At 46.8% G+C, this 17440-nt stretch overlaps 1 protein-coding gene across 4 annotated transcripts in view; it reads right to left on the reverse strand.

Annotated features, from left to right (window-relative positions):
- The window catches only part of SMARCAL1 (SNF2 related chromatin remodeling annealing helicase 1), a 53585-nt gene extending 36607 nt beyond the window's left edge, over positions 1-16978 (reverse strand). For 3 of the 4 annotated variants that reach the window (XR_003436048.1, XM_027121985.1, XM_027121977.1), the window contains exons 1-7: positions 16848-16978; positions 15699-15735; positions 14436-15304; positions 13809-13859; positions 10404-10649; positions 8016-8066; positions 3298-3484 (exon numbers count right to left, since the gene is read on the reverse strand). Coding sequence is in view for 3 of the 4 variants with exons in the window: in XM_027121985.1 (XP_026977786.1) it covers positions 3298-3484; positions 8016-8066; positions 10404-10649; positions 13809-13859; positions 14436-15246 (1346 nt within the window). In the remaining variant the exon portion in view is untranslated. The remainder of the gene's footprint in view (positions 1-3297; positions 3485-8015; positions 8067-10403; positions 10650-13808; positions 13860-14435; positions 15305-15698; positions 15736-16847) is intronic. The other variant, XM_027121995.1, reaches the window with a different exon arrangement.
- Positions 16979-17440: the final 462 nt, after the last annotated feature.

Here is a 17440-nt window from a genome sequence, read left to right on the forward strand (position 1 = left end):
GAGGGAGGGAGTTTCCAGTAAGAGGAGTCACCCTCTGCCCAGCGCAGGCGAGGCCCAGGGGATATAAAGGAAGAGCGTGGGAAACAGTCCCTAACGAGGGGCTGGGAGGGGCACGCTTATCACATGAGGGATCTGCCGGTAAGGGAAGAAGGAAGAGACGGTGGGGTGGAAAAATGGCTTTCTCAAGATCAGAGAGGACTCTGTACCCATAAAGCTGGCAAAGACAGAAAACGTTGGAGAAAAGGAGGATGGCCCGAGAGAATGATGGAGCAAGAGTGTTTGTCTAAGAGCAGCACCGACCTCAGCCACGTGTCTCATTACCTAGCAGCCTCCAGGGTCCCCAAGCCCTCCAGGGCAGCAGCCCTTGCTTACAGTTTGTGAATAAAGCATGGAATTATTATTCTACTCCTTCGGAGCCCGACTGGCCTGGGTTGGAATCCCAATTCCACCACCTGGGAGCCGTGTGCCTTTACGCAAGTTATCTGACCTCCTTGTGCCTCCGCTGTAACGTGGAATAACGACGAGGCCTACCCCAGAGAGCGTTACGGGGGCTCGTGATGTTTAAAGCACTTAAAACAGCGCTTGGTGCCGTCGTAAGTGCTGGGGAAGTGCTTCCCTTATAACAATTATTCCCCCAAAGGAGAAAAATAACCAAGACACAAACAGTGATGGTGACTTGCTCGACTGGCATATGAATCAGAGAAAAGCTAAAAGGGTCCCCAGTGCCAGATGCCTGGCCTGCTGCAAACGCCACTCCTCTTTCATCGGAATTCCCGAAGAACTGATCATTGGCTCAGGAACCTGAGGATAAGCCAGTCGACTAGCTCTTCTCCTTTCCTTCTCACCCAGAAAAGACAGAGAACGGCCCCTCTTCTGACCAGCAGCTGCTATGGCCCACAAGAATTCCGGGCTGCACACGGCCTTTCTGAATTGCCTGGAAACAGCGTTTCCGCCCTTCAGAAGCCAGTGCCCAACGAAGGTGGGAAAGCGAGCAGCGGGTCTGCGGGGGGCGTGAGCCCAGGACACCCAGGCTCAGCAGACAACGAGCGTCCTGTCGTGGTCCTGGCACTTCTCTGTCCTCCGAGCTGCCACACGGCCCACCCGGTGAGAGGTGGTGCCCCCTCCCCTCCCCCTTGACCGTGGCCACCAGACTCCTGCAATGGGGGCGGAGGGAGCCCACCCTCCCCTTGTCATGCCGACCTTGGTGAAATCTTCCAGACCATTTCCGGGATCATCTCAGACAGACGCATGCAGACAGACAAGTTGTAAAAGACTTATTTTTTTACATTACTTTCTGATTTACAAAACTGGTGGTCAGGATGGCCAGGGGCACCTATGCAACAAACCAGGGAGGGCCTTTTGTTTCAGCCTCTGAGGCGTCGCAACCATTTACAATGTCTGCACGGCTTCATCCACCTGGTCATTCCCAAAGCAGAACAGACCCTTGAATTTCATAGCCTTTCCTTTTACTCTGCCTCGAGGTAGTCCAACTAAGGAACAAAGTGATCACAACTGAGAACAAAGATGTCGCCTGGATAATAGAGAGACAATCGCACAGCTGAATGCCGTAGTTTGGTTTTACACAAAAAACGCTGCACTCATCATCAGAAGATAGGATTTCAGCCCCAATTCCACTTTTGGAAACTAAGCAGCTTTAGACAGAGGACTGTCCTCCTTGGTCTCAACTCACTCCTCTATTAAAAGGAACCGTTTAGATATTAGAGCAGGCTGATATCTAAGAGATTTTGCTCCGTACATTTAAATGAGTTTCCAGTTGTAGTACTTACGTAAAAAACAAAACAAAAACATGGAATTGACAGCCCTTCCCTTAATACCAAACTCCTCCACTTCAGGGAATGAAAGTTAAAATCTGGAATTAATGCAAAGTTTTGAAGAAAGGCTGCAAGTACCATTAGCAGTTTCAGAGCCATAGAGAAAAAGATAGAAACAGCTGGCTGTGCTCTGGCTCTGATGTACATACCCTGGGGTGCCTCGCACCCACCGCCTCTCAGTGTGCACCGCATGTGCCCAGGGATCTCCAGGGGAGCCATGAAGAACCTGGATTCTGAAGATGGGGGCTGCCCAGGAGCTGGGGGTGGGCAACCTCTCTCAGCATTAATGAAGGAGACGGAGGAAGAAAGATGAAAGGGAAAGCCCACCTTGAGCCTGGGTAAAACAAGGCCCAAAGGACATCTCAACAGATGAAAGAAACGGCAAAGTGCGTTATCTAAGAGAGGTGGCAGCTGGAAGGCAAAGGAAGAAAAGGGTGTGGGCAGAGCTGGGACCGTGGGGATGCAGTGAGGTCCCACTGTGCCCAAACTGCACCCGGAGAACAAAATCCTACAGAGACAGCAGCCAAGCTTTAACCAAACCACCACAGGTGGGCTGCACGCGGGCAGGCTGCCTTTGTGGGCCATGTCCATTGACAATGTAGGTCCTTCCTTTGCATGGGGCTCTATCTCCAACTACACGACCTGACATCAGATCTAGCTCTTATTATTTCTACATGGAGCCTCTGCCCTCTCCTCCACCTCCCATCTTTCTACTTGGGGCAAACCTGTCATTTTGTTTCTCCTAAGAAACTGCAGAAAAAGGGACAGGTCAGGACACGGGCTTATCTTTTTTTCTTTCCGTCAATATAATAAGAGCACTTTCCTTTGGAAAACCACCACCTTACACTCTCAGTCCAAGTAATTGGGGTGAGGCAGCCCCTACGCTTTCGCTCCAGGGATGGGCCTGTCACCTGGTCTTACCAGTAAGACCTCCGAGCCCCCCAGAACACAGTGACTGACCAGTTCAAGCGTCAGCACCAAATTTCAGATATTTCGGTGTGGGACCCACTAGAAAAGAGTTGCTTCCGCTGGGCTGCAGAACCGATGGGTGCAAAACGGAAGCCCCTGGCTGCCCCCGCTGCCACACTTGAGGAGCACCTGGCTGAGAACAAAGCAAACTAAGAAGAAAGCAGAGCTGAGAGGGGTACAGAGTCCTGATGAGCTCTTTAGAGACCCTGGGCTTTCTATCACATGCAATGAGAAATCTCTTTTCTTACACTACTTTGAGTTGGGCTTCTGTACACTTGCAATACAGAGTCCTAATTAACTTATGGAATTTGAAATCAGTGGGTACAATCAGGCTTTGGTGACAGTGCACCTGGGCTGTTTAATGCTAATACCCAGATGCCTCTAGACGGCTGTGAAAGAGGAGCATCGTGCAAGAGGGAGCATCTGAAGCCAGTCCGTGGTGAGCGATATAAATCTGAGCAGGAGAGAGCAAGAGGAAGACAGATGAAGAACCTACTTGACTCCAGCTCTCTGAAAGGGCAGCAGGCTCGACACCAGCTTGGAATCCACTTTGGACAGGTCTGCCTCGGGGATGTCTGCCACGGGACACAGAGACGTCTTCTGGAGCTGAGCGGCGAAAGCCAGGGTGAGGGTCTTGGGCAGAGGATCCAGCTGAACTTGTGGAAGGCAGCGCACCCTTTCCACTAGAAAGGAGAACAGAGGTGTGTGAATTGGAGTGTTAATGTCCAAGATTTCTGGGGGAAAAACAAGGGGCTTTGAGATACAAAGTTCAATGGCTGGAATTCTGCTGCATGCCATCTTCTCCGGAAAGTAACTGGAGAGAAAACTGGGTGCAGACAGATGCATGGCAGAGAACCAGTTTTCCCTCTCTATTTCTAGTGTCTGCAAACAAGAGGGCACTCAGTAATGCAAAATTGATCTTCACTACACTACACAAACACCGGAAAGAACTAACGTGTTCTTGCGACCTATCTATTTTTAACCTCAAGTCATTTAAAAAATTATCTTAGTATTCCCATTCAATAAATAAGGACCCATATTCTTCAAAAATCAGCCCAGGAAAAGCAAGGCCTAAAATGAATAAATCTTGTCTTGTTTCCATTCTCCTTATGTTTTATTTTGGTTTCAATGTTTGAGAAGATGGAGAACTTTAAGCTATATGCTGTCACCAGGCAAGGAAGCACTGTGGTCTATGCAGAGAAGCTGTTAGGTATTTCCAAGAAAGATCAGTAGGACAGTAGTGCTATTTACAAACAACAACAAAGGGCAGAGTCCAGGCAAAGGCCACCAACTGACAACAATGCACATGGCCCTGCACACTTTTGACCTTTTCCATAAGAGAATAAGCAGCTCCTCCTGAGAGAGGTGAGTTTTACAGGTATTGGCAAGCTAAGGTCTGTGGGAAAAACAGTCTATTACCTGTTCTGGTAAATAAAGTCTCACTGGAACACAGTGGTGCCTATTTGTTTATGGACTGTCGTTTCCTGCTTTCATGCCGTAACAGTGGACCTGAGTCGCTGGGACAGAGACCGCATGGCCCACAAAGCCTAAAATGTTTACTATCTGGCCCTTTACAAAAAAAGTTTACCAACCCCCGCTAAGCGTAGAGTCTAAACTATTACTCAGGGTGACCATGACTCTCTTTCAATTAAAGCTTATATTTAGGGGTCTTTACTTTCCTTCCATGTGTGCTGGTTCCAGACCCCAATATAATGGATGGGGAAATCTCTTCTAGTCAGAGTCTTTAACCCAGGTGGGAAAAATATATGACCTTGGATCTACATGGAAATAAAAGAAAATCAATTTCACTGATTTTTCTCTTTGAAGGAATTTAGCTTCACCTGGTTTTAAAATTAAGAGGAAAAAAAAAAGCCCTTTATTCAATAGAGAAACAGAAAAAGAAAAAACCCAGAGATATAAATAAAACATAATTCTGGGGGGCGGGGGACGGCAGGAGAAGACAAGTTAAAAATTAAAAAGTTAGAGAAAAGAGGATAGACCTAGAAATCCCTGGTAGTAGAATTATCATTAAACTTCTAATCACAGCCTGCTGTCCTACAGTTGTAGCTTTCAAGATGTTCTTCCCTTTCAACATTTCCTTTGAAAAATCTCACGAGCAGAGTCAGGAGAGTGACCATTGTTTACAGATCCTTGACTGCTCTCTACCTTTTACCTTTTCGGGGCACCCTGAGATAGTCATAGTAACCCACCAAGGGGCTGAGTTCTCCAGGAATCCAGGAGAAGGAATCAAATAGAGAACTTGCGTCTATTTCACTTCTACCCGACATTACTTGAAATTCTAAGGTTGTCAGTTCTCTGCTCCATATGGTCACAAGGTATTCGAAAAGTCTTCTGCCACAGCCGTCAATTGGCAATCGCAAATACTGATGTGAATATGGAGGGCTGAGCCGTCTACCGCCACCTTAAATTGCCTTGCCTTTTCAGTATATTCAAATCCATCTCTCCCTTTCCCTAAATATAGGTATCAGTTATTTCTGGAAACAGTTTGCATGAATAGAATCACCATGATAAGAAATCAGGTAAGGTTGATGGCTTAATACAAAAGAGTGCCCATACTGATGCAGAAATACACTGCGTGCTTCCAAATTAAGTCTGAGCGTGCTGATTTCTGCACACTTCAAGAGACTAAGCACTCCACGTGCTTTCAAAACCCATTTTCATTTTAATTCTAGTGATCTTCAGCAATCAAATACCTGATGAAAGCTAAGAAAGGGCTAAGGATCCGGCTGCTGTGAAACAGTGCTTTGTAAGCATTATGTCCTTTCAGCCACTCAAGAGGAACAAAAACCACTTTCTACTCTGTTTCCTACCGACTACTATCTCCCCAAATCCTCTGCTGCTGGTTCAGTCAACTGAGTGTTTCTGAGACAGCCTCTATTCACTGTCAGCGACTCACTGCTATCCCTTCCCTGTGCTGGAAGACGACAGGAATGTGCAGTCTGGCTTCATGAGTCATAGAGAAGTGTTTCTGTAAAATAGCTCTCTGGCAGAACGCTACCGGGCCACACAACAGAGAGATGTTAACGTTTTCAAATAGCAGCTGACAAGATCATCGAGGGGACGAAGAACCCTTCTGGACTGTTGACAGGTGGGGGGAAAACAGAAGGCTTTATTGCAACTTCACTGTGGGCACGAGGAAGCAAGTCACTTAGAAAAGAGGGAAGAGGATCGCTCTGCGACTGGCCTGACCTGGAGACTGTAGTCACCACGTTAGCAGTGAGCACTCACACACTCAGTTCCCACCGTCATTTCTTAATTAGTTTCATACGCACATGGTCACTAGCTCAGGTCAATAATCTGATTTCACATACGAGACCTAGGGGTGAGGAGAGAGGTGCAAATTCCCCAGGTTCACAATCTGTTAACAGTGGAATTGGAACTAAACTGGGAACTGCAGTGTTCTGCAGCACCTCTTCACCTCGGCTTCTTAGTTCACAGACCTGGGCTTCTAAGTTTCCTGCTGGGTCACATCACAAACTCAAAATTGCAATTTTAGTCAGACTTCATTGTGACCCTAACAAGGCTCCCGACAAGGAAAACAACTGTTTTCCTTCTCTGGGTCCAAATTTTCCCCAATCTATGAAATGGGGAGAATCAGTCTTATATTCTATGAACGCTTGACTCTAGAATTCTTAACTCTACACCCATGGCATTATTAATATCAAAGGCAAAATCTTACGTGGGGCTGTTATGTGCATTTTTCTGGGTGAAGAATCCATTGTTTTCAGCAGAGGTTTCAAGGAATCTATGGCCCTCAAGACTTGGAACCATTATAGAACGCTATGTAAGTTGCAAGTCATGGTTTTTCAACATTACATTCATCTGCTAGTGCTGTAAATATCCTGCTTTTTGTTGCTCCATAAAAGTCAAAGCCTTTATAGCTCACATATTTATATGTCTTTCTGTGGTTGAAAGACAAAGGGGTGAGAGGGACAAACTCACTCCTACCGTTCATCAAAAATTCAGCTTTGGCCAAATAATCTGCTCTAAGACACGAGTTCCAAATAGCAGACCCAAGGGGTCTCAGGTCAACGTCAGCCATCCCTCCTGCTCCAGCTAGTGGTTGCCGACACTAAATAACTCATCGTATTCAAACTTAACCTCAAGTTTGCAGCAAGTCTTTCCTCAAGGAATCAAAAGCTCTTCCCTTATATTTACTTTCTGTCAGTAGGGCAAATATGGATTAAACACCCCATTTTTTACTGAAGGGACACATGGACCCAGAATATTGAATTACCTACCTGACGCTGCATAGCAAGTCACATAAGGAGGAGACAGAGGGAAGAGACCCTCTTCCTTAAAGCCCTAGCCTGGTGGGCAAGACAGCCAATGATGTGGATCCCCACTCCCAGCCCCACTGAGCTGGAGCATGTCTCTCCTGGCCGAACCCTGGTACCAGAAAGTTCTCAGGGGGTCAGGCAGGAGGAACCTCCATTGTGCCGGCTGCACACCCACTGCAGAATATCGATGGTCTGGAAGATGGGTAACAGACTGGTATTCCAGGACAGGCTGAGCTATGACCACACCCCACCCCCTTTCTCTGGCATACTGGAATTCATTCACTGCCCCACCCAAGCAGAGCAGAGAAGAAAAATGATAAGCCCAAACTGGCTTCCCCTTCTTGTAGTTACATCTGTACACATGGCCCTTCCCTTGGTGAGACTCCAAAGCGCTTATTAAACGCTGATGCGCCCTGGCCTTGGCTTCTGCCTCTGGCAGAGCTCAGCCCATGATGAAGCCTGTAACCACTATGGCCCTCCAGCTTCCACAGACCATCTGGTTCTAGAAGTAAGCTGAGAGAGCCTGTTCTTAGAGGGAATCCAAAGTAGCTTCCATCTAAGCTCAGCGATCCTAGCTTGCCTCTGATTCCCCAAATCCACAAACCCTCACTTCTCATACTTCTATGACGGGTGTGAGGTTTCACAGGCCTCAAGAATTTGACTAGTAGCGCCTCACCCTGATGGAAGATGAGACCCTGCATCTGCTTGGGCTGCTGTAAAGCCGCCGTCCCAGAGCACAGGGACATGGCTGCCCGAGACCAACTTCACCTTTACTAGTCCTGTACACAAGCATGCGAAGTTACCACGGTGGAGGGGAGGAAGGAGGTGATTCTTTCAAAATACATTAAATTTAAGGCACGTAATTAAGGCTTAACAACAGCATGATATAAAGCAAGCAAGGTGGTCAGCTCACTTAGTTTACTGTACTCTTCCAGGAGAAAGTTCCACTTCCTGGTCTTGACATCTGCAATGACAAGAAACAAACAGGCAAACGTGACACCCTGCCCTCCTGCAATGTCACCACACCTACTCATTCATTCCCTGCTTTCACAAACCCCCAGGAACCTCGGGTGATGTGCTGATCCTGTGCTGGGCACTGAGGACACAGAGATCGAGAGCACCAGTAATCGAGACTTTCACAAAATTCGGGGAGGAAAGACAAGCAGACGTGAAGATAGCACTGGGCTGTAAGCGTGGTGATAAAGGGAGCTATGGGGACACGGGACTGGGGACGGCAAAAGCACTCTGCATCTCCAAGGTGGGGATAATATTGTAGCTTGCACTTATTCACTGCTTACCTTAAGCCAGGCACAGTGCCAAGAGACTCACATGCACCATCTCATCAGTTCCTCAATACGCTGTAAGCTGGGCACCATTATTAGCTCCATGTTGTACATGGAAAACAAGCTACATGTGGTCAGTGTGGTCAAACGGTCTATGTTCAAATCCCAGGTCTGCTGCTTCCTGGATGTGTGACTTTGGGCAAGTTATGCAACTTCCCTGTGCCTCAGTTCCACATGTGAAAAAGGAGCATCCTATAGCCGCTGCCTCACAGGGCTCTTGTGAGCTTTACATAAAATTTAAATGTAAAATGCTTATGAAAGAGTTTCTGGCAAACAACGCACTCAAAAAAAAGGTAAACAATGATAAATTATTATTATTCTTCCATCTCCTGTTAATACGGTGTAGCATAAACTACACATAATATTAACTAAGAAGGGTGAGCATCTGGGTACCCAACATTGACTAATTACTTAGGTTTTCCTACCAATCGACCTTCTGAGAAAATCAAGCAAGCTTCAACTCAGTAAGTGCTTTCTGGGCAGCAAAAATGAATTCTTCTCTGTCTGGTCATTGAAGAAGCAAGGCAGTTAGGCAAAAGGCATCATGGATACTTTGAGTCCACTTCAGGAAAGAAGCAAGGTGGCCCAGGTGTAATCTGACAGAAAGACCAAAAGCACACCGACTACTCTTGATGTGGGAATAGTGCAGGAGACCCTTTCTGACAATAGCTTGATCCTGACAGTGGCAGGGCAGCAAATGGGAAAGTCTGTGAATAAGTGCTATGGAAAAAAAAAAAAAAAAAAGAAAAAAATCCAATGATGGTGTTTTTACGTCTAGGGGCCTGGGCAGGGTTGCGTGTGAATATTTTCCCTGTTCTCATTCCTCCCCAAACAGCAGAGCATGTCAGGAGTGTGATTTCAAAGGCCGCAGGTCAGAAGACACAGGTCATCGGTACTTGCCTTTTGAGGGCCACCCCAGGCGGAAGCCGAACACCTGAGGGGCCAGGGGAGGTGATGCTCTCTGGACTGAGGCTGGGCCCTGCACACTGTGCCTAAACCCTACTCACCAGCCTGCTCTCACCAGTCAAAACTCTCTCCATCTAAGGGATAAAAATGCAACCAACAGCCAGCATCACCCGCTCCTGAAGGAACCCCGACCTTGAAGAAAGCTCACTGGGCAAGTCATTCCACAGAGGCTTCCTCCATGTGCCGCCTGCACGTACTGTCTCAAAGGCAGGAGGTTTTAAAGGTCTGCTTCCTACTTGCCTAGGGAAAACTAAAACCATTTCAAGAATGGGAATACAAATCCATAAAAGCCACACTGTTGTAAAACAACACGGCCCAAGCTAAGAATGAAACCCAGGTGCTCAGAATTCTTCTGCTCTCTATGCTGATGCGGCAGCTTTTGAAGAACCTCACAAAAAATAAAGCAAAACTGCTCTGCTTTCGCTGGTGGTTTTCAATCCTGGCTGATGATCAGTCTCACCTGAAGATTTTTTAAATGCCAATGCCCAGGCCCCACCTCAAGCCGATTAAATCAGCAGCTCTGGGTGGGCACCAGGCACGGCTTTTATTCTGGGCGTGGGGGCCGGCAATCTGATTTACCCACCCCTCCAGGTGGCTCGGAGGCACGTTCAAGTTTGAAAACGCCTTAGTCTACCCAGAGGCATTTATTTTTATGGCAAACGCCTATTTTTCAAGCTCTACTAAGGACAAAAGAAAACTAAATGGGTTTAAGTGGCTGAAGCAGGAACTGATCTGCTTCTACCAAGAAGACACTGCCCAGGTGACTGGGGAAGGAGTCTTCTCTTTGCGAGGCCTTTAAAGACAGAGCAGGCCCCACTATGTGTTCAACAATCTGGAACAATTTAGGGAGCATCTTTCTACAGGAAGAGGAGAAAGTTAGAAAGGCTCTACCAAGAAAGTTATCTCTGAGCATTTAAAGAGAGGAAAACCGTCTAGTCTGAGGTCACAGGCCACTCTGCATCCTGGAAATCAGGTGGAGGCCAGCTACTTGCCGTATTTTCTGGAATCCATCTGTTTAAACAGCGCAATCAGGTCTTCTGAATAGCTGATGTCTGCCTCAAAGCGGGCCCGGGAGATGAGTATGCACTGCCCTTTGACAAAGGCAAGGGAGGGAGCTACAGGAAGGCAGGTCTGGGCTGCGATTCTGCTGCTGCTGCTGGTAGAGGGTGACTCCACGTGGCCCTCGGCCCCTTCCAAAGGCTGCAGGGTGACAGCCTGGAGGTGCTGGGCTGCTTTCACTGCCGAAGAAGAAAAGGACAGAGGTGACAACCCGAGCGACTTTTAGGTGGCCCTGGAATGCTACGGCAGGAACAGGAGGAGGGCAGGCGCAGGGTGAGGAGGAAGTTCGCTGGGCAGGCGGGAGAGAAAAAGCGCAGGCAGATGCGGAAGGTGTGCAGGTGTGCTTTAATTGGGGCTTCAGGTATTTCAGGATTTCCTGAATGTAACTCTTCTATTCCGTAGGTTTCCCAGTTTAAAAAAACTTAGAATTCAGAAATGAGCAGGGGGGGGACAGGGATCTCACCAGGATGAGTAAACTTATCAGATAATTTCTGTGGCCATGTCAGAGAAGCCACCGAAGGAAGTCAACACACCAGAAATCACCCCCTTAACCCTGTTCCCAGGTCACTGTTCTGTCCACCGCTGGGAGGACAAGGAAGGAGACACAGGATCATCAGGCCACAGATGTACAGTGTTGACCCTTATCTTCTCTATTACTGAGGCATTTTATAGATTAATAGATTTGACGACATAGAACTAAACTGTCAAAAAACACAAACTGAAATGAAAGGCAAAACTAGTGAATAAAGATATTTGCAAGAAATATGAACAGAGCTCATACTTCAAAAAACAATACTAAGACCATATAAGATAAGAAGTTAGGCAACCAATTCAAAAGGGGGAAAATGACTAATAGACATTTGGAGAAACGTGCAACTCCGCAAACAATCAGAGTAATAAAAAGCCATTTTTAACTTATCGAACTTGCAGGATTAGAAAAATAGATATCAGATAGGAATAAAACGTTTTGGAAAATAATTTGGCAATATACAGCAGGAGCCCTAAAAAGTGAGCATAATGATTCAACTTCTAGGAATCTATCTCAACTAACACAAGTTGAAAAAACACAAATTTATAGACCAAGGTGTTCCTTACAGCTTTGATACTGGGAAAACAAGGAGCAAATTCATATTAAACAAAAAGAAAATGATTTACCCAGTATATGACACATTCTTTTTTTTTTTTTTTTTTCCTTGGTTGTACCGTGCAGCATGTGGGATCTTAGTTCCCTGACCAGGGATCCAACCCGTGCCCCCTGCATTGCAAGGCGGAGTCTTAACCACTGGACCACCAGGGAAGTCCCTATCACACATTCTTAAAATGGAGAATGTTATATAGCCATTAGTTTGTTTGGTTTTTGGAAGAAATTTTGGAAAGGACAAAAGACGCTATTAAGTACGAAATCATTTTTTTGGAGGTCAAAGTGGTTCAATAATGGACACGCACATTTTCATCACCCAGAATTAACTGTTTAACGTGTGCCATTAAAATAAAAGTGCTTTATGCAGGAACATTAAGTGAAAAAGGCAAGATACAGATTACATTACATATAGAAAACACTGTGTATGTTAATGCATAGGAAAAAACGGCTGGAAGGAACAAAACTAAAATGCTGACAGCGGTTAAGTGAGTGGGGACAGACAGGGGTGGGGACAGACGGGGGTGGGGGAGGATGGCTGGTTTCTCTTCTTTGCACATTGACATACTTTCCACATGACCTCCAGTGAGTGTGTGGTACGGTTAAAAAGGCAAAATTCAGAGGTGGACCCAAACAAATAACAGAAAGACTGAAAGTCTTCATATGTTGCATTAATAAAAAGTAACATGTACTAAGATGACACAGCAATCATCAACTATCCGAAAATTAAGAAACAAGGGTTAAGGCACAAATCCACGGTTGTTGGGAGAGTGTTCCAGGTATATCTTGGTAGAGAGCAGACTGAGTACCCAAAACATTGAGAAGGATACATGGGAGCTCAACAATTCCTAATCAGCAAAATTCACCTGAAAGCTATAGACAGAATCTTGTGCCCAATGAACTGTTAAAAAAAATACGTGGAGCATTACCAAAAACAACCATACTGCACAGAAAACCTACATGAATGTGCAAAAGCATTAGTCATCTGAGTCACCATGCATTGTGGTCAGAGGACAGGAGTAAAAAGAGGGCAAAACAAACAAAACAGAGACTTTTAAACAGTCTCTGTAGGTTACTTTTGTATACATATATAAAAGTATAAGAAAAGCAAAAAAATAAAATAAAATTGACATGACATGAAAAAAACTTCGTAACAGTGGAAATCACTGGTTTAACATGAGCAATAACACGACACCAGGTATCAAGACCTACAATGTTAACCCAGAGCACTGGCTCTCCTCCCCCCAACACCTAATAAATGGATTAAAATAATGGGAGAAGCGAGCTCCCCCAAACCTAGTGTCAAACATTTCAAAAGGTAGAGGACAAGGAGAGAAACAGGAAGTTCTGCAGGGAGCTGTCCCGTTACCCCCAGAAACTGTACTGGTGATGTCAGAGAATTCCACCTCGTGCCCCAAATCTGTGGAGGAGTAACCTCACCATGCATCCTCCGCTTTTCCCTTTTTGAACCGGGTGGGGACAGAGAGGGCATAGAAATGGCTGCTGGGAGGGAAGAGTAGAGCGGGAGATGGGGACACTCAGGGCTGACTCTAACAGAGGTGCAGGCTTCAGGCACTAGGACAAGGTGACAAAAACCTTGGTGTAGGACAGTCAACAAAATCTCAGAAGACAGAGTGGTGCACACCCAGGGGCCCTGACCACCACCAGACATGACACAGGCTGGAGCCAGCCTGGGCAACACCCGCTCTTTGCACTCTCGGGTTTGTGTTGTCTGCTGAACTGTTACCGTTCCTGGGAGCAGGGCCAGCACAGCTTCCTGGCATGGCTGGAGCCTGCAGTCCAGTGGGAATATATACTCTGAAGTCAGTGGCTTGGGTTTGAACCCCAGTTGTACAACCGATTGGCTGTGTGACCCTATGTTACTTACAGAGCCTCTCTGGACCCCAGTTTTCCCATCTGTAAAATGGGTGTTATAAGGAATGAAAGAGTTAGCATAGATAAGGGGCTTAGAACAGCCTAGCATGTAGCAGGTTCTGTAAGTGCTAGCTTTTGTTAATATGACCGGTGCTCTCCTCCCAAGGACCTGCCTCATTAGGCTGGCCATGGGGAGAAGGAAGGAGAGCACTGGGATGGCGTCCCCAAAGCCATCTGAACCACAAGCTAGACTGTATCTGCTACTCGAGGAGCTTTTCAATACCAGCGTCCCCCTGCATGAGGGGGTGACCACACGCCTACTTACTCAGGGCACCGTAGTCGGTCATGCTGAAGTTCCACGTCTTGGTGGCAGGATCTGAAATGAAACAGAAGTACCTGGTTTGCCCACAATAAGGTGGATGACTGCTGGTATGAGCTGTACTTGGACATTCAGTAAGGGTTTGTTAAATGAATGAATGAATGCTAAGTTCAAAACAGTTGACTGAAAAGCCCCTACTGATGTACAAAATCCCCGTAGAGGACAAACAGCAAATATAAATGAGGATAATGCTTTGGCTCTCTGGGAGAACCAACCTGAGCGTGCCACGTCACCTGGCTGAGCCAGCTCCATCGCCTTTAAGATGCAAATAACACCTACTTCTCACAAAAAACTGTTTTAGGCTCAAGTGCTACACTGCATACAAAGCACCTGGCAGGGGAACTATTCAGCCATTCTCCATGTGGCCATGTGGCAGCCCCCAAGCATGGCAGCTGCTTGAAGGAACGTCTATTATAAAAGGAAATGTGAGCTAAATAAAACTGAAAAGTTTTAACAACTGGATGGATATAATGTGCCAATGCGCTCTCTTCATATTTATGAGAAACTGTTGATTTAGAGAGACTCTAGACGTAGGAAAAAACATCTGGAAGAACTAGATGGAAGACTCATTACCGTAACGTCTGCTGGGCAGACTCTTAAACACTGCAATGAGCTCTTCATTGTACCCAATCTTCACCTGGAAACGATCACCGATTTTTATGCATGTTCCCTGCTGGGAGCCTGCTGCTTTGTGGAGTGGGGTCCCTGATTTCTGTTGTAGTCTTTCTTCTGGCCTGGGCATCACACTCCCTGAAACGTTCTGCCCAGAGGTGGAGGGTCTTGCCATCCTGGCCTCTAATTCAGGATCCCTGGGAGGCTGTCCAGAGGAAGAAGCTGTCATCTCCTGGAAATTCTTTGCTCTGGCCAAAGGCTCATGAGTTGTGTTAACAAAGGGTGTCGATTTGGTCTTGTGCGAAGCCTGAATCTGACCTTGCTCTAACCCATAAACCCAGAGCTGCTCGCTGGAGACCACTGGAGGACTGTTTGCCAAGGGAGGGGAGATCCCAGCGAGAGTCACTTGATTTGGTGGGCGGTGGCTCGGGCAGGCTGTGGGCATCTCTTCTTGCCTCTGCCATGTCCCCTTTGCCTGCTCTGAGGTGCTGAGTTGAAAACTGTGGGAATTTTGAGGTCTCTGATCACCATCAGATGAACTCCTGGGATTCTGTTGCTTGAAAACGACACCATGGCTCCCTGACTTAGAAGGATCCTGGTGGAGGTGTGTGGAAGGGCCCTGCTTGGACTGGGAAGGTTTGGCAGCAATGGAGGAGCCCGAGACTGTGTTCTGATGCTGTCCTGCTAATAATTTCTCAGCTCTACGGGCCAAAGCCTTTTGCCGATTCTCTTCAATTTTTTTCCTCTGCTCCTCTGTAAGAGGCAAGGACATTTTAACAGGGAAATGTTCATGCAGGAATGTCAATCTTTAATCGGAAACTTGGCAAAAGCTGAGAAGGGAAAAACAATATTAAAATAAACATTAAATGTATGTATTTGCGTACCTTGATTTTAACAAGCTTTTGTCCCAGGAAATGCACAAGGAGCCAAAGGATATATGAAAGTTTCTTTTATAATCAAACACATACCCACACAGATAGTAGGTAGCATATGCCCAAAACCATGACTCTGACAAAAAGTAAAAAGCAAGGTCGATCAAATCCAAAGCCAAAAAGGTATTTCAACCGCAATATTTTTCTCCCTCTCATCCACCAGCCAACATGAGTTATCAGATCCCAAAAAGTTATACAGTGCAACCTAAATCCATCGGATAATGAGAAGGGCGACATTTCAAACTAGAAAGGATAATGGACTAGATTGACATAGACCAAAACAAACACATACCATGGCGTGACACTTGCTAAAACAGCCTCTTTCCAACCTGGAAGAAGGAAAAAAGCATTAGCGTCACATACACTGCACACTAAATTCACCCCTCGAATACCATCGTTTTATCATTCCTGGCAAGTCAATCTGCAGGTGGTAAACCCACCACCATAGAGCAACGAGTGACTGACTCTTCTGGAAAAATAAGGGAAAAAAAAAAGTAATACACTCATTGTACAAATTCAGATGCTACATAAAGATGTAAAGAAAAGAGTAAAATTAATGTGTAATCTCAGTATCCATCAATAACCACTGTTCATAGTTTAGAGTACAGTGTAATTCTGATTTTTTTCTATCCATATCCATAGATACAGGTCATGTATAATATTTGGAAGACTGATGATTTATTACAAAATAGGATCATTATATATGTTCAGTTTTGTATCCCTATCCCGACTTATTTTTTCAAATTAATTTACTTAGGTCATTCTTCTATGAGCTGAGCCACTTTTACAATACTCTAGACCCAGGCGCTGGACACCAATTTCTCTGGCTTGATTCGAACTGAAGAGCCGCCGCTACCCAATGTAACGACACGCAATGTTTATAATATGACAAGGTGGGGGGGGGGCTTCTGAGAAGCGCCCGAGGGTAAAAAGGTTTCCTTCCTGCTGGGACTCTCTTTGACCAAAACTCCAAACATCGATCCCTAGAGACCTTCCACTTCCTCCAACCACCAGCAGTTAAGAAGGGGTTAGGGAAAGGCATCGTTCCCGAGCTCGGCTGCAGTTCTCAGGCTCCCCGGGTAAAACACTCCTGCCTAACTTTCCAATCAGCGCTCCGCTGCGCCCCCAGACTCTCCAGGTCCAAGGCCAGGTGCGCTGCCTCCACTAGCCAGGGGAGACGACGCCATGGGATGAAGTCCCATTGATCAGCCCCAAACCATAAAGCCATCCCACTACATGGACGCCCCTCTTCATTGTGCTGAGACCTGTGTTCCACCCCATTTTGGGGGCGCGCCTCTCCCCGACCTGGCAGTATGGGAGCGCCACTCCCACCCCTATCATCTCCACTTGGATTCACCCTTTCCGTTGGCCCACTCCCTGCTCCAGTGTGGCATCTGGTCTCGTCCGCCACCGTCGCCTTCCTCCCAGTTTACCTTCTCACCCGGTGAGGCCTAGAACGTGAGCCACATTAGCGCCCGACCCCGAAGCCAGGCGCGTCTCCAGGGCCGCCCCGAGCCAGGTTACTCTTCCGGGTGGCCGGTTAGGCCCAGTTATTCGAGCGCTGCCAGTTCAGTTCGCTCGCCTTATTTCAGCAGCTAGGCCTCAGAGGTAGTGCTGGTGGTGGTGGTCGCTCCCCGAGGAACTACACTTCCCAGAGGGCAACGCGGCCCCCTTTACGCTTTAAAAACTGAAAGACCTCAGACGGGAGACCCGAGCGGTGCTGCAGGGCCATCTGGGATTTGTAGTTTGAACTCGGGGCCTGGCGAGAATTAGGAGACACAACGTCGTGGGCGGGGCTGAAATGGTGCACCCTGGGAATTGTAGTCCTCGAGTCCCTTAAAGGTTTCAGCAAGCCCCGGACCGTGAAAGCCTGGGTTGTTGTTTCCAAAACTGGAGTCACGCTGTCAGGAGTTGTCGGAGGTTTTTGTTTTACTTGCTCTTCCTTATTTTTATTAGCACCCAGGAAGGAAGCAATATGAGCTGTGCAAAATGTACAACATCGTAGTAACACAGAGTTTGATTTGACAAGCCAAA

The sequence above is a fragment of the Aethalodelphis obliquidens genome, unplaced genomic scaffold (genome assembly GCF_003676395.1).
Source record: "Aethalodelphis obliquidens isolate GAN/ISIS:26980383/991018 unplaced genomic scaffold, ASM367639v1 scaffold2, whole genome shotgun sequence".
Taxonomy (NCBI): domain Eukaryota; kingdom Metazoa; phylum Chordata; class Mammalia; order Artiodactyla; family Delphinidae; genus Aethalodelphis; species Aethalodelphis obliquidens.